This window comes from Solea senegalensis, unplaced genomic scaffold (assembly GCF_019176455.1).
Source record: "Solea senegalensis isolate Sse05_10M unplaced genomic scaffold, IFAPA_SoseM_1 scf7180000012744, whole genome shotgun sequence".
Classification (NCBI taxonomy): Eukaryota; Metazoa; Chordata; class Actinopteri; order Pleuronectiformes; family Soleidae; genus Solea; species Solea senegalensis.
The window spans coordinates 283-15,929 of NW_025320685.1; the positions used below are offsets into that span (position 1 = coordinate 283).

The following is a 15,647-nucleotide window of genomic DNA, read 5'->3' on the forward strand; positions in this document are numbered from 1 at the left end:
ATTTTGGACGACATACTAACATATGACATTTTAGTCAAATTTTGGACAACATACTTAAGTATGACCTTTTTTTTCAAATTTTGGACAACATACTAAACTATGACATTTTCTTCATATTTTGGACGACATGTTGATGTTAATTGATTGACACCTCTGTTTTGCATTTGATGTGTAATTTCTTGGGTTTCTCACTTTCACATATCCATTGAGCCATTTTATATTACAATGTTTAAACTGTGCAGTCAAGTAGAGCTGAAACAATTAATCCACAATTATTTTGATAATCCATTAATCAGTTTGAAGCTTTGTTTCACGACTGAAACAAGATTTCTGATTGTTTAAGCTTCTTAAATGTGAATAATTTTGGTTTGTGGACAAAACAAGACATCTGAGAACATCATCATTTCCAGTTTTGATCAATGCCGATCAACATTTTTAAATTTTTTCTGATATTTTATGGAGCAAAAGTTGCTGCTCTACAGTCAAGTATAAGTGAAAACAAACCTGGCCAATTACTCAGACTCTACCTATTTAATGTCTGCAACATTAACAACAAGTTGGTCTTGATTCGGGTTCAGGCCTGAATATTCTGAAAACCTGGTGGGCTGGGTTTGGGTACAGATTCTAGTTCTGTGCAGTCCGCTATTAACAGCTCATGTGTTTTTCTTTTCCTATTCTTTTGCACAGGCTGCACCAGTCCAGGCTACAATAGCCAAAGAAGTGAAAGTAGAAAATGGTGATGATGAGGACGATGACGACATTGACTTGTTCGGCAGTGACGAAGACAACGAGGAGGCAGAGCGCCTCAAGCAGGAGCGCCTGGAAGCCTATGCTGCAAAGAAGGCCAAGAAACCCACCCTCATTGCCAAGTCCTCCATCCTGTTGGATGTGAAACCTGTACGTATCAGAGGAAACCTGAGCTCAGTCATTCTTTCAATTACTCTCATCTTGCTGCGAAACATGTCTATGAACATCTTTCTGTTTCGTCTCAGTGGGACGACGAGACAGACATGGCAAAGCTGGAGGAGTATGTGCGCTCGGTGCAGATGGATGGGCTCCTGTGGGGAGCGTCCAAGCTGGTGCCCGTGGGCTATGGCATCAAGAAGCTGCAGATCAACTGTGTGGTTGAGGATGACAAAGTCGGCACAGACATCCTGGAGGAGGAGATCACCAAGTTTGAGGACTTTGTAAGTCACAGTTGCTTTTTTTAATCTGTGTCTCTAAATTATCACTCCCTTATCAGACAAGTAGATTATTTGGGGTGGGGATATGAATTGTGCTGAATTATAAACCAAAGTCAAATGTGTGACATTAAAAGCCTTTATTTGATTTTTAAATAACAGTTTGATACATTACATCACAATAGCACAATTTCACATGCACATGATGTTGACACATGTTGTTTTTATTTCCTCTGCAGGTCCAGAGTGTAGATGTAGCTGCCTTCAACAAGATCTAAGCTCCACAGTTCTGCTCCTCACTTCCAGGTTTAATAAATCAAAGATTTGAGCACACACATCTTTCAGTTTCATTACTCTGAGTGAAATGTCTTATTTACAAGGTTAAGTTTAATGAGAAATGAGCTTCAAACTTGAACCTAATCCAATCCAAAACCCCGGGTATACAGGCTGTGTGAACGTAGTCTTGACTTTATGAAGTAACACCATGGTGTCGGAGACGCCATAGAAGGTTAAAGTCCCACCTCTAAAGTCCAGGTACACTCCTACCCTGCTGTAGCTGGGACCTGGGATGGCCACACTCTCCTTGTTGTGCTGAAATGAAGAGAGCGAGTAGGAACAGTCCAGGCTCCAGGATTTGGAGTTGTGCCCCAGTTTGCTATCGCTGCCGCCTCCACTCCTGCTCATGTTTTTGTAGCAGACGCCCATGGAAGCCCCTCCGTTTCCCGTCCACTCTACCTCCCAGTAACAGCGTCCTGCCATGCCGGCTCTGCACAGCACCTGGGCCCAGCTGGTGAAGCGGTCCGGGTGCTCGGGGTAGGGCTGTGGCTCTGAGCGCGTGGTCACTCCCCTCAGGCCGTCGGAGAAGCACAAATAAGGATTGGCTGTGTTTGGGTCAAAGGTTATGTCGTTGTAATCTGAAAAGAGATCAAAAAGTCTGATTCCAAACAGAAAAGCACAATCGTTCCACAGCTTAACCTTTTTATGATTCCTGAATTTAAATATTCATACAACAGCAGCAACTCACCTCAGACAACTCAATTAAAAAAAAAAAAAATGTAACTTGGAAAAGATTTTACCACTTAAAAAAAATTAAATTTACAGTTTACTGTGTTATGCAATAAATGTCTCAGTCCACAGGACGTTGGGATTGGGGAAAAAAAAAAAGATGACACTTCGTTAATAGAAAATACACTGCCCTAAACCTACTTACTGTGTTTCGGTCAAGTTTGAGTAAAAGATCTGAAAAAATCTGGTCAAATTTAATCCAACTCTATGGAAACCCATTTCTGCCAGAAAAGAGATCAAATGTAATTTCTACTTAGTTTTACCTCTTTTTTTCTGTAATAGAATGTGAATCAAACAAACACGGTAGCATCATAATGATTTAAAGTTTATTCTTCATTTGACCAAACTCTTCTTGGTTCTGTGTATCGTGCACAATATTATGAAACAATTGCACTCACACTGTAAGAAGTCGCCTCTCGTCTTTGGTTCCGTGTTGTATGGGATGTCCACACTTTTAACTGCTGAATATAAGAATTGACCAACAATTAACTAGGAGCAAAATTATAGCACAAACACAAAAAGAAAAGTAAATACCTTTGGTCTTTTCAGAGGAGCCATGATTGCTGCTCTCCTTCAGTGAAATCACTGAAATGGAACAAAAAATGACAGAATAGATTTTTATCTGTTAAAAATAAAACAATAGGGTAGAAGTGATGCACAGGCGTACCTTTTTCGGAGACTCTGTTGAATTCTTTTTGGAATATTTCATCCACACTGTCCTTCACGTCAGCCAGGCCTTCCCTCATGGTTTTGTACATTAAATATGGAAGTGTGTCCACACTGGGCGTCTCCACCGTCTTTGTGGGGAAATGCAAAGACTTGCACTTCTGCCGGAAACAATGATCACATAATTATCTGTTGAATGATTACGTTCTCAAATGTCTTTGGCCACAAACCAAATATGATTCCGTTATAATGGTTTCTGTGTTATACGGAGCAAAGAAAACCAAAAAATATTCACAACTGACAAGCTGAAAAACCAGAAAACACTCGCCGATTAAATCGATGAATAAAATAAATGACAGATTAATAATTGAGTCGTCATTTCAGCCCACCAGCCACTGCAAACAGGATACGCAGATTATCGCGTAGCATTAAATTAAATACAATATTCTCTTCCTTGATCCCTGTGCACTTTCCATCAGTGTGGCTCAAGCATATAGATATCTAGATATTGCTAAAATAAAGCAGGGTTCTTTCCCTTGGCCTGTTTAAAACCATTATCCTGGGCTCAGTGTAGACACAGGGCAGTGGCTCAGGCAATGAAATGAATCAACAATACACAGATCACATAACACACACAGACATGTGCTGTCTTTGTTTGTAGATCACTTTGTGTTTGACTTGACTGTAGGAAAAACCACAGGTATAAATAATCAAATTAATTATGGCGCCACTAGTCGTCGGTTTCAGGGGATACGTTCCATATTCATCGTCACACTGTGCTGAGCTCACATGAACCCACTTATGATTATTCATGTCATCAGGGTCTGAGCCTCCATGGGGCCACAAGCTAAATGTAATATTATTGCTTTAATCTTAAATTGTAACAATCTCAGAATAAGAATGGTCTTGTGTTAGTTTTCACTTAGTATTCAAAATGGCACAATACATAGAGTTGTACTGATTATGTAGCCTTGTACGTTTTTTTTAACTATAACTTATTTTAGGTAACATTGTTATTATTATTATTATTATTATTGTTATTATTGTTGTTATGCACAAACAATAAAATAAAAGATATACGATGATTTGATCTACGGGGCCCCCTGGTGGTCAGGGACTTAGTTCGCTGATGCCTCTAAGAAACACCATTCTAACAGTCAATCTCTGCAAATCCTTTTTTTAAGACGTTCCCTTCACACGTTCGTAAATGTCTTTGCTAATAACTTCTTTTCCCCGTGTACACCGCACGGTTTTATCTTAGATGTAGTAAAAACAAGAGGAACAACAGATCAAAAGGGAGCGTTATTATTAAAGTGCTGCTTTTTCATGAAGTCACAACATTTTACCGCCACCTACTGGACTGGTGGTGCAGTTTCCCCCTCACGTCACTAAGTCATCAGCCTAATTTAAATAAATGTTCCGGGAACTTTGAGGTGCAGTGGAAACCTAAAGTGGAAACTTTTGTATTTCCTGCTAAAACTTGCCAAAAATGGCGGCTCTGTAAACTCAAAACGACATGGAGGCCTGTGAACTTCTAGTCTGGTCAGGAGGGGGAAAAAAAGGGGAAATATTTAGTGATTAGAAATTAAAATGATATCTTGACAATCCATCGTCATGTTGCATTTTAAATATTTAGGACGATAATGCTCAGCATTTCAAAGTAAAAGTTTCTGTTTTGATATAAAGTTCACAACAAAAAAAACTATTTATGATGCAAAATGAATCAGTAAATAATAAAAATAACATGTAGACAATTGTAATTAAAACACCAGACAAGTATATATAATTACATGCATTATTATTATCAAAAATATTATATAACAGTTGGTCACTTTGGGCCAGTTTTTATTACACTTTTAGTGAAGGACCCTGAGTTTGAGGCCCCTGCTGTAAAGGGTCAGTGCAAAATAAATTCAGATTTCAATATGTCAAACTCGTTCTCGTTGTATTAAAGAAATCTAAATCCGGGTCTTTGCCCCCAGACGAGACTTTGGTTTCGTACCTGGAGGAAGTGGATGTGATCGTCATTGTGACAGAGCTTCTCCAGCTCGGCCTCGGTCCTCCTCAGCTCCACCATCTCCCTCTGCACCTTCTCCAGCCGCTCCTCGGTCTGACTGACAGCTGCTCTCTCCTGGACCCGGATCAGCTCCGTCACCTCGCTGCTCTGCTTCTCTAAGGAGCGGATGAGCCTGGAGAAAATCCTCTCGCTCTCCTCCACCGCCGCCTCTGTGGCGTGCTGAGGGGAAAAAGATAACACTGTTATCATCGCACGTGTCCCACTTTGAATTCCGCACACTTGAATCAGAGGCTCTTGTATTGGAAATGCGTGTGCTCACCTTAATGTATCTGATTATGTACCTCAGCTCCTTCTCTGTCTCCTTCAATTTCAGGACAGACTTCAAAGAGGACTCTTGGAGTTTTTTCTGTGAGGATGCAGGAAGAAATGAAATGTGTGACACAGGTCAGTCCCTGAGGCCGCTCTATCCAATTTAGTTTTTCACAGTTCACTTTCAGGACGGAAAGTTTGGCCTTTAAAAAAGAAAATTGCAGATATGCAGCCTTGGGCCTGTGAACAAAACAACCATTTCACACCAAATTCAACATTTGAAATTCTGAATCCTTTTCCATTAGTCTCGTCTTTTATCTTTAGTCACCAGACATGCTTGTAAATATCCCAAAAAACTAATTGTAATATTCATATTTTTCTCATAAGTTCACAACTAAAGCATAAGAGACAAAAACACAGTCAAGAATTAAAACATTAAAATGAGAAAATATGAACTGGATCCATTAGGTCTGGTGTTTTTATAATTTAATCATTTTATTTGATCTTTTTTTAAAGTGCTTTATATATAAAGTTGGGTTGGATTGGATTTAATGGAGTAATTTAAATAACTTCGAGAAAATAAAGGCTTCAGTTCTTGTTTATTTCTTCCAGATAATTGCAGAAAGTGACCGAAGAAAGTCTTAATAAAAAGGTACACAAAACCGTTATTGAATGGTTAACTGATTATGAACAAACTGTTAAATATTAAACATTCACTAATGACTAACAATATTAGCTTAATATAATAATAGTTCAAACCAGTAACTATATTAGTTCACCATAACCTTTTTTTGTACCTTATTGTTAAGATATGTAGACTAGAGTCAAAGCGACAAACGTTAATCCATATAAAATAATCTGGTTTGCAGATTCTCTATCCATGCAGTGTGGATAAAGTAGTAAGTTAGTGTTTTATTGCTGAAAGCTGTGGAACTGACATGGTTTTCATCAGGAAGAGGAGCTTTGATGGATCTCACACATAATTTATTTTTACTTTACGCATTTTTTTTAGATCACATATCATATTATACATGTAAGGAGTCAACTTGTGATCATAAATTCTTAAATAGTAAAGAAGGGGTCGGATTAAATTGTTTTTTAGCTTCTACCTACTCCTATTTCTTTCCACTTCCTTATCTGTGTTTGTTTGTTTTACACAATTTTGACGACTCAAAATAAAGCCACGGTTTGTGCCTACAGTCCATAACTAGGTTAAACGCTATAGATGAACATTTTACTTAAGACATTTTTGTAAAGCATCATATAACAACTGCCTGATATGTGCACTGTAAAAAAGCCGTTTTAACACTGAAAACACAAACTGCCAACAGCTTATTCAACACACGTCACTCACTGTAATAGAATGCAACATTATAGCTCATGTGTGTGTCACCAGTTATTGAGCAGATCCATAAGAAAAATGCTAATTTAAATCCTTATTTTTGTACATAATGTGTATAATAAGTCAGTTCAATCTCTGCTGTAGATAGTCGGCAGCAGAAACTGCCAAAGTGTGTGGGATGAACACACACGAGAATCATTAGTGGTGAAGTTTGAACACACACCTGTTGCGTCGTTCTCTCGTGTGCCGCAGAGACTGCGTCATGGCCCTTGTGTCTCTCTCGGACACACTGAGAGCAAACACTGTGCTGGTCCGTGCGACAGAACAGCCGCATGAGTTTGTCATGGTGCGGACACAACTTCTCCCTCAGCCGACCCGACGCTGGGATCAGTCTGTGCGTCTTCCCGCGGAAGCGTTCCTCGTGCACTCTCAGGTGAGCCGCGCAGAAAGACTCCACACACACCAGGCAGGACTTCACCGCTCTGCTCTTCCTCCCTTTACAAACACTGCACTTCACGTCGTCCTCCTCCGGTTTGGCCAGTGAGGGCTGGGCTGCGACTAGAGAGGATTCACTCTGCTGAAACTTTTCCACCACTTCACCCAGGACTGTGTTTCTACTCAGCAGAGGTCGCGGGTTGAACACCTGCCTGCACTGAGGGCAGCTGTAGTGGTTCTTCTGCTTGGCTGTGTTCCAGTAATCCTCGATGCAGTCCAGGCAGTAACTGTGTCCGCAGGGAATCGTCACCGGGTCCCTCAAAATCTCCAGGCACACCGAGCAACAGAACTGGTCCTGCTCGACAGAAATAGTTGCCGCTGCCATCTCTGTCGCACGCCAACACAACACAAACTGCAAGGAGACAAAGATGGGCGTGGCTCACAGGTGAGCTGATCGCAGCTTCTCAGGTTTCTCTCCTGCTGCACCTGAACGCCTCCAATCACAGCCTGTGGGCAGTCCCAGGTGAAGCGATGTGCAACCTTAGCTCTCTCCTCTTGAGTGCACAGGGCACATTTAAATCACATGCGTCAGCCGGGGCCTGTTTTGTTTGTGTGGAGTCGACCTGTCACTCCACTTCCGCCTCTGACACACACACACACACACATACGCAGAGAACACGGTGGAGTAAACGAGAGCGGAGGACGTGCAAATAAACACCACAGTTGACAACATGGGAGTCTGTACACGCATGTTTGCTTTTTTAATGTCAACACATCAATCACAATCTATTATAATGAAGAATTGCTTGTTTTTTAAAAGGAAAATATAAATAAAAACACACAGTATTATTATTATCATTATTATTATTATTATTATTGTTGTTATTATTATTATTATTATTATTATTATTAATAAGAATAAGAAGAAGGACCAAAATCTGTGTACATTTGAACCTTTTTTTCTTTAAAAGTACTGGAACAAAGACACCGTGAGTCCACCATCATCACTTTCCTAACCCCCAACCCTTTGCCCTTTAACACAGATCAAATTAAAAAAAAACAATTAAAGGTAATGTGGAAAAGAGTTTATGTGTGTGAGAGCAGGTCATGTGTGATGGCGTTCAGTCCCATGTCAAGTGTGTGAGTGAAGTCATGATACAGTAGAAGTCTATTTCCTCCTGGAGTGACAGCGTCGCTGAACTTGCCTCGACCTCGATCCCGTACACAGTTTGGCACCTGAACAGACACAAGTGAAAACGTTTAGTTACAGCGTCCTGAAGCGATAGAAACACGTCAGCGCTGAGACAACACGTTGAAAAGCTCACAAATGATTTGGTAGCAGCGGCTCAATATGATCTGTACTGGCCAATAAGAACAGATGGTATATCAACACTTTTCCTTGCCATTATGCCACATTATATGCTGCCATTTCAAATTTAGGCGCCTGAATAAGAAAACTGCATGTAAACAAGACAATATACATTCAAATTTGGGCTGATTACTAATTAATTAATTAACCGATTACTAAATTAATTGTCAACTATTTTGAGTAGTTCACAATAAAGAATTAAAATAAGTTTTTCTGGTTTCTTTGCTCCATCTAAACAAAGAAATTATTCCAACCGAATCATTTTAGTTTGAGGACAAAACAAAGACATTTGAGAATGTCATCATTTCCAGGTTTGACACTGATCAACATTTTCAGACATTTTATGGACCAAACGACGAGTTGATTAATCGAGAAACGAATCGATTATGGGAATAATTGTTAGCTGCAGCCCTGATTTGAAAGGGTTTTAATAATAAAGGCATATCTGATACTTCCTAAAGTGAAGCGATTGAAAAGGTTGTGGGGTTTGAGTCCCACTAGAGTTGCAGTTTGCGTAAATTCCCTTCTTGTGGATCTACAGAAGCCCGAGTTCTGTGTGTCCTCCTCACAACAAACTCCATGTGTGCAGTAGATGGCTCCGCCCATTGTGCCGTGTTGACACTTCCTCTCCCATTAACTCAGCCTCCCTCATACATTCATGCTGCTTAATGTATGCTCTCTCAACAACAAACCTCTACTTATTCATGACATCATTTTGGAGCACAGGATTGACATCCTTTGTTTGACAGACATCTTGGCAGAAAGAGCTGGACAAAAGAGCCACTCCTCCAGGCTATGTTTACCTACAGAAGCCTTGCACTGGTGGTGGCGGTGGGGGACTGGCTGTGATCCACCGTGCCAACATCCAGATTAAAGGGGTCTCCATGCCTATTACCATCACATTTGAGAGTGTGGTGTTCTCACTGGCTGGCAGTTCTCAGCTGCAGACTGTCCTCATATACTGCCCACCCAAAGCTCCCAGCACGTTTTTGTCTGAACTATCTGAGCTCCTTACACCCGTCTGTGCTATGTCCACATCCACACTCTTGCTGGGGGACTTTAACATTCATGTTGACTCCGGCAACTGCAAATGTGCCCCCGAGTTTCTGCTGGATTGTTTCAACTTTGTGCAGCATGTACAGGGTCCCACCCACAGCAAGGGTCACACACTTGATCTGGTTTGCTCAACTGGCTTCCCTCTCACCAACCTTCAGTGCATGGACCGAGCTGTTACCGACCATCATGCAATCACTTTCAATGTTCCTGCTCACGTGCCTAGGCAGCGACCCAGGCAAACCATTACTTTCAGGAATATCAAGGCTGTCAGTGCACCGGCATTGTCCAGTCTGATAGACGAACACTTGGACATGCTTGAGGACATGGTCGCCTGCTACAATGGCGCCTTATCCTGCAGCTTGGACTCCCTTGCCCCTTTGAAAGTCCTGACTGTTTCTTTCACTCGTCCTGCACCTTGGTTCACCACTGAACTTCGTTCCATGAAAGCCACTGTTCGGCGGCAAGAGAGGCTTTACAGAAAAACTGGCCTCACTGTCCACCGGCTGGCTTTCAAAGACTTTGTCAGCTCCTACAAGGATGCTCTCTCCCTGGCTAGGACTGACTACTACTCTACTGTTATCAAGTCCCAGCAAAACCACCCCAGGTCATTATTCTCCACCATCACCAGACTGCTCTCCCCCCGTACTGCCCCCCACTCTCCTGCTGACTCATACCTGACTTAGGCCTCCACATGCTTTCTTGACCCTATGCCCACGGCTTTGGTCAAGGCCTGCCTTCCCTCCGTCTGCTGCCACATTCGAGACATGGTTAATTCATCTCTCCAACTCGGTACTGTACCCATCAGCCTGAAAACTGCCTCTTTTACCTACATCCTGAAAAGAGCAGGGTTGGACCTCAATAACTACCGGCCAATTTCCATCCTCCTGTTTCTCAGCAAGATCCTCGAAAGAGTAGTTGCTGCCCAGCTCCATCATCACATGTCCACCAATGAGCTCTACGAAACATTCCAATCTGTCTACAGGACCCACCATAGCACCGAAACTGCCCTGGTTAAGATCACTATTGATCTTATGATGGCTGCCAACTGTGGTTACATCAACATCCTGGTCTTGCTGGATCTCACCGCAGCCTTTGACACTGTTTCCCACTCTATTCTGCTGAAGCACCTTTCCACTCCCCTTGGACTCAACGATACTGCTCTGTCCTGGTTCCACTCCTACCTCTCCGACAGGAAACAGTTTGTCTCCATTCATGGTTCATGCTCCCACCCTGCCCCAGTCAACCACAGTGTTCCACAAGGTTCTGTCCTCAGCCCTCTCCTCTTCTCCATATACATGCTCCCGCTTGGACAGATTATTCGCCACCATGGTCTAAACTTCCACTGCTATGGCCAATGATACACTCACTCATCAACTGTTTGAAGGAAATTTAATCTTGGCTGACCTCTAACCTGCTCTAACTAAACAGCCGGAAGACAGAGTTGATAGTGGTTGGTCCAAAATACTCTCCTCGACAAGGTGGGAGATCTGGTCCTCTCTGTTGATCATCACCACTTCACTGTCTATGGAGGTTTGTAACCTGGGTGTCATTCTGGACTCTACTCTTATTCGACACACACATCAAATCTGTCACAAAATCTGCATTTTTTTCTCACCTCAAAAATATCTCTCACCATCGCGCACTGACTCTGAGTCGCTGAGACCCTCATCCTTCATCACATCATGCCTGGACTACTGTAATGCCGTCCTGTTTGAAAGAAAACCCTGGATAGGCTCCAACATGTCCAGAACTCTGCTGCTAGGGTTCTCACTCGAACCAAACCTTGGCAACACATCACTCCCACACTGAAACAACTGCACTGGCTCCCCGTTAAGTTCTGGATCACCTTCAAGCTTCTCCTCCTTTGCTACAAGTCTCTCCATTCACTCGCTCCACACTATCTCTCCGACCTCCTCCATGTGCACCGTCCCTCGTGGAACCTGCGGTCTGTTGACCTAGGTCTCCTCTCTGTTCCCCGGACCTGCAGGCAAAGCTTTGGCAACAGGGCTTTCAGTGTCGCTGTTCCAACCCTCATTCCCTCTGGCTGTTCGCCAGGCACCGACTCTGGAGTCTTTTAAATCTCTGTTGAAGCGACACTTGTTCCAGCAAGCTTTTGCCACCTTACTGTTGTTGTCAATTGTACAGCGACCTTGGCTTTCGTGAAAGGTGCTTTATTAATCTAAGTTATCATCATTATTATTATTATTACTATTATAATAACATTTGTGTCAAAATCACATTTGCTTCTATATCATGTGCTTGTAGTCATTTATGATCACTCACCAAAAGGCGAGAAGGAAAACATGGGAGCGGCAGGTCCTGGTGTGAGGAATGGGTTGAGAGGATTAACTGGAGCGGAGTCTAGTCCAGGAGAAGGAATCACTACAACAACAAAAACAACAAAAGAGAAAAACAAAGTCGCTGTCACAGCAAAGTCTCACTGTTCACTGTGTACAAGTGCAAACTCAGCAAACTCCAAACAAGTTGAGCGAGGCGTTTGTTGTGTTTACACAAACAAACTTGGTTTCAGCAGAACTTTCACGTCAAATTTAAATTTAATGTGGTTCCTGTTTTGTTATGGTGGTCAAAGAATAATAAATATGCACGATATGGTTTGGAAAAGTTGAAACCTGGAACAATAGTACTTGTTTTGATAGAAATCACATACAGTAACTTTGGTATAGGTACTGTTACTCCTTGTGAATAAATTACCTTTGTTAATTACATTACATTACATTACATTACATGTCATTTAGCAGACGCTTTTATCCAAAGCGACTTACAATGGAATCAAGTACAATTAGCCAGGGGTGGAATCGAACTTGCGACCATGATGTCTTTGGTACACAAGGCACTCCAACCCCCTCTTAATGAAAGTTAAGACAGTTCAGTTGCTTCATGACAACTTTCTTTGACCTGTTGAACCTCATTTGTGCTGAAATGTATGTATTGCATTGTTGTGTGCATTTTAGAGGCTCTTCTGGGGACAGGTTTGGTTGTTTCCAGCCAAACCTACAAATGTTTCAGTCAATATTGAATACTAAAACTCTTCTGGGGCCCACCAAAGCCTTCAATTATAATCATTTATTTCATAGATAGAGGATAGGTAGAAAATAACATATTTTCACATTTGAAAATGTAAAACTTGTCTCACAACCAACATGTGCAGTATGTTAAGGTCCACATGGGGGCAGCAGCCTACACTGCACAGGAATTATTAATATGGCACTGCTATGCACTTATTTCACTTCAAACTACTAGACTTCCCACAGTGTTGACACACTCCTGACTACGGATCCAGTTCTGAACCACCATCAAAATCTAAAAACTTCTTCCATCTTTATACATTTTTATTAGAAAAATACTTGTTTACTTTCAGTATTTCATATTTCCAGTTACAAATGTGTGACCTCACCTGGTGCTGCTTCTGTTTCAGCGACGGAACTACTATCCCCAGACTGCGTAGTGTCTCCTTGTGTCACATGATGAGGAGAACCTACAATCACTACGTCCCTCACTGTCAATCAAACAGAGGAACATGACTCCATTAACAGAGACGATAGAACAAGTGGTTTCAGATTTTAAAAAAACACAAGTCTAATACCTTTTTCATAGATGCTGACCAATCCTTCTTGGCAGACATCCTGCAATAATCCTTTAAAATCTGATGCAGCCGTTATCACTGGGCCAAAGGTCAGGTTGGGGTCAACGGTGACTAGAGGCAAAGCTGACAGCACAGGTGGAGCATGGAGAGACTGACAGCCCTGCAAACACACACACACACACACAGAAGGAGGGACGTTTGAGTCTATAGTGAAGAGAGAGCCGGTGTAAATGCGCCAATAGTCGCCAATTACAAAAATTCCAAATCAGATTTGTGTGTTACCTGAAGGAAATGGATGTGGTCCTCAGCCTGTGACAATTTGTCCAGTTCAGCCTCGCTCTTCTTCAGCTCCGCTATCTCCCTCTGGATCTTGCCCAGCAGCTGCTCAGCCTGGCTGACAGCCATCTTCTCCTGGGCTTTGATCAGCTCTCTCACTTCAAAGCGCTTCAGCTCCATTGACCGAATCAGTTCCGCGAAGACTGCGTCGCTTTCATCGGCTGCCATGCGAGCAGAGCGCTAGTGGGCGGATGTTTTTACAGTCACAAAAGACATCCTCCAAGAAAAAAGAACACTAAAACCCACAAAATATCAATAACGACTCACAGTAATATAGAAGAGGGAAGGTTGCTGCTTTGTCTAAAACAGAAAGAGTGTTACCACTTACAGTGAGAGAGAAAATGGCATGTCTCAGCTCCTGCGCATCCTTTTCTCTGAGCTGAATCTGCAGCAGGGAGTTTTTCTTCATGTCATTGAGCTGCGTCTGGAGCAAAATATGAAGAAAACATGAATCTTACGTTGCTTCACCTTCACAGGAATTGTGCTTCAGGAATTCGCTGTAGCAATTAGATAAGGCAGGATATATCTTTTAAAATCAAGTCAAAAATGATCAGAATCTTTTAAGTGTATGAGATTATGTAATTTTGTTTATGTCTTATAAACCCATGAAAGATTTTTAGCAGTTTAATGAACATGGCCCGACAGCATGAGAACAACATGAGAGCACATTCCTGCTTTGACATGTTAGCAGCTGATCACCTTACAGTGAATCAATCACATGATTCCTTGCCTTTAGGCTGATCAATCAGCACCCTGACTTTTAAATGACCTTCCTGTCTTTAAGGATAGTCAAAGTTCTTGTCACCATCGTCGTTTACATCTATTTTTTATTTATTCTTGGTTACTGCTGGCTGTACTTCAATTTGCCCCTCTGCGATTATAATGAGAACTTTGAGCTCAACTCAGATTTCCAACGCAAAAAGGGTGATTTTCCACTGGGGAAAAAACATGTTGCACTTTGTTCAATTTGATCGACATTAATTTAACTGTACACATATTCAATTTTTATCCATGGAAATGCAATCTCCTGTGTAGAGCATTGTTGCCAACAGTGACTAGCCTGAGATATATTTGCATCCATTATTTTTCCAACTTCTCAACTAGAATGTGGTCAACTCAGAGGTGACATCAGTCATATGATACCAATCTGTTTTCATTGTTATTTTATTTTGCTGACTTTCTCTGTGGTTCTGGTGTGACTTGGACAACGAGCTGGATACTTCTGAACAAACGAGACATCAATTACCATGATCCCGCGCTACTTCCTGAGGCCATTAAACAAGGTCTTTGTTATTGTTTAAACTGGGAGACCCCCTAATGGCAGAAATATCATTCATACATACATACTTTAAAGTTATTTTATCACCTCAGACTTAAATGTCTGCTCCTTGGACAAATTGTTTGGTTTCTCTTTCTCTCTATAATACTATGATGTTGGTCTTGCTATAATGTATGTTGTGATTTGACTCTACACACACTGAATAGGTCGATTAATCAATCGTTTACCTGCTTGTACTGTATCTCCTGTTCAGCCAGCACCGTGTCGTGTCCTTTATGTTCGTCTGTCAGACACAGGTAACAGATGCACCGACCGTCAGTGCGGCAGAAAACCTCCAACAGCTTGTCGTGTCGCGGACAGATCGTCTCCTGCAGCTTCTTGGACGCAGACACCAGCCTGTGTTTCTTGAAGGCGACAGACTCGTAGTGGGGCTGGACGTGAACGTCGCAGTACGAGGCCAAACACACCAGACACGACTTGACAGCCTTGTTTTTCCTCCCGGTGCACACGTCGCACTGCACGTCGCCTGCCTCGGCGAAACTTTGGTTCGCGTCCGTCGTGGCCTCTTGGAGTCCGTTCTTCTTGAATTTCTCCACCACGTCGGCCAGCATGGTGTTCCTGGCCAGCACCGGCCTCGGGCTGGAGGTGTGACGGCACTGCGGGCAGACATAGCTCCCCAGATAGTCGTCCTGGTCCCAGTAGTTTTGGATGCAGACCAAGCAGTAGCTGTGTCCGCAGGGAATGGTCACAGGCTCCTTCAGCACGTCTAGACATATCGAGCAGTTGAACTGGTCCTTGTCCAGAACCAAACCGGATTGAGCCATTGTCCAGAACCTAAGTTCCTTCTCTGAACACAGCACAAACACAGGGCGAGCGAAAACAGCAGTGACGTTTGCTTTGTTTATAGGAAGTGGGAGGGAGAGTTACCGGAAGCGGAAGCAATGGCTTTAATATTTAAAGGACAGGATTGCCAAAATAATGTACCGTA

General features: G+C 42.3%; 3 protein-coding genes across 3 annotated transcripts; 1 reads left to right on the plus strand and 2 right to left on the minus strand.

The window, feature by feature from the left end:
* Positions 1-578: 578 nt before the first annotated feature.
* On the plus strand, positions 579-1,514 carry LOC122759987 (elongation factor 1-delta-like; the record flags this gene model as incomplete). The annotated part of the gene is made up of 3 exons (XM_044015031.1): positions 579-897; positions 993-1,187; positions 1,421-1,514. Coding segments are annotated over 3 exons (553 nt in total), but the record flags the coding sequence as incomplete, so codon positions are not given.
* Positions 1,307-7,682, minus strand: LOC122759989 (tripartite motif-containing protein 16-like). The gene is made up of 7 exons (XM_044015033.1): positions 6,804-7,682; positions 5,249-5,335; positions 4,915-5,148; positions 2,914-3,073; positions 2,781-2,831; positions 2,645-2,707; positions 1,307-2,095 (listed from the first exon to the last, which is right to left on the minus strand). The coding sequence occupies exons 1-7, from the start codon at positions 7,398-7,400 to the stop codon at positions 1,569-1,571; spliced, it is 1,719 nt and encodes a 572-aa protein (XP_043870968.1). The 5' UTR covers positions 7,401-7,682; the 3' UTR covers positions 1,307-1,568.
* A 68-nt stretch (positions 7,683-7,750) lies between these two features.
* Positions 7,751-15,574, minus strand: ftr67 (finTRIM family, member 67). Its single transcript, XM_044015034.1, has 7 exons — positions 14,887-15,574; positions 13,709-13,804; positions 13,327-13,560; positions 13,045-13,204; positions 12,856-12,957; positions 11,724-11,822; positions 7,751-8,251 (listed from the first exon to the last, which is right to left on the minus strand). Exons 1-7 carry the CDS (start codon positions 15,481-15,483, stop codon positions 8,184-8,186), a joined length of 1,356 nt encoding a protein of 451 aa, XP_043870969.1. The 5' UTR covers positions 15,484-15,574; the 3' UTR covers positions 7,751-8,183.
* Between the last annotated feature and the right edge of the window lie 73 nt (positions 15,575-15,647).

Bases quoted from the DNA above. Each gene is read 5' to 3' on its own strand.
- LOC122759989 (XM_044015033.1), bottom strand. From the start codon at position 7,400: ATGGCAGCGGCAACTATTTCTGTCGAGCAGGACCAGTTCTGTTGCTCG. The intron at 5,336-6,803 runs GTGTGTGTTCAA...GCATCCTCACAG, and splicing joins ACGAGAGAACGACGCAACAG to AAAAAACTCCAAGAGTCCTC. The intron at 2,096-2,644 runs GTGAGTGCAATT...ATCTCTTTTCAG, and splicing joins GAGAGGCGACTTCTTACAGT to ATTACAACGACATAACCTTT.
- ftr67 (XM_044015034.1), bottom strand. From the start codon at position 15,483: ATGGCTCAATCCGGTTTGGTTCTGGACAAGGACCAGTTCAACTGCTCG. The intron at 13,205-13,326 runs GTAACACACAAA...GTGTGTTTGCAG, and splicing joins ACCACATCCATTTCCTTCAG to GGCTGTCAGTCTCTCCATGC. The intron at 8,252-11,723 runs GTGAGTGATCAT...GTGTCTGTTCAG, and splicing joins GTTTTCCTTCTCGCCTTTTG to GTGCCAAACTGTGTACGGGA.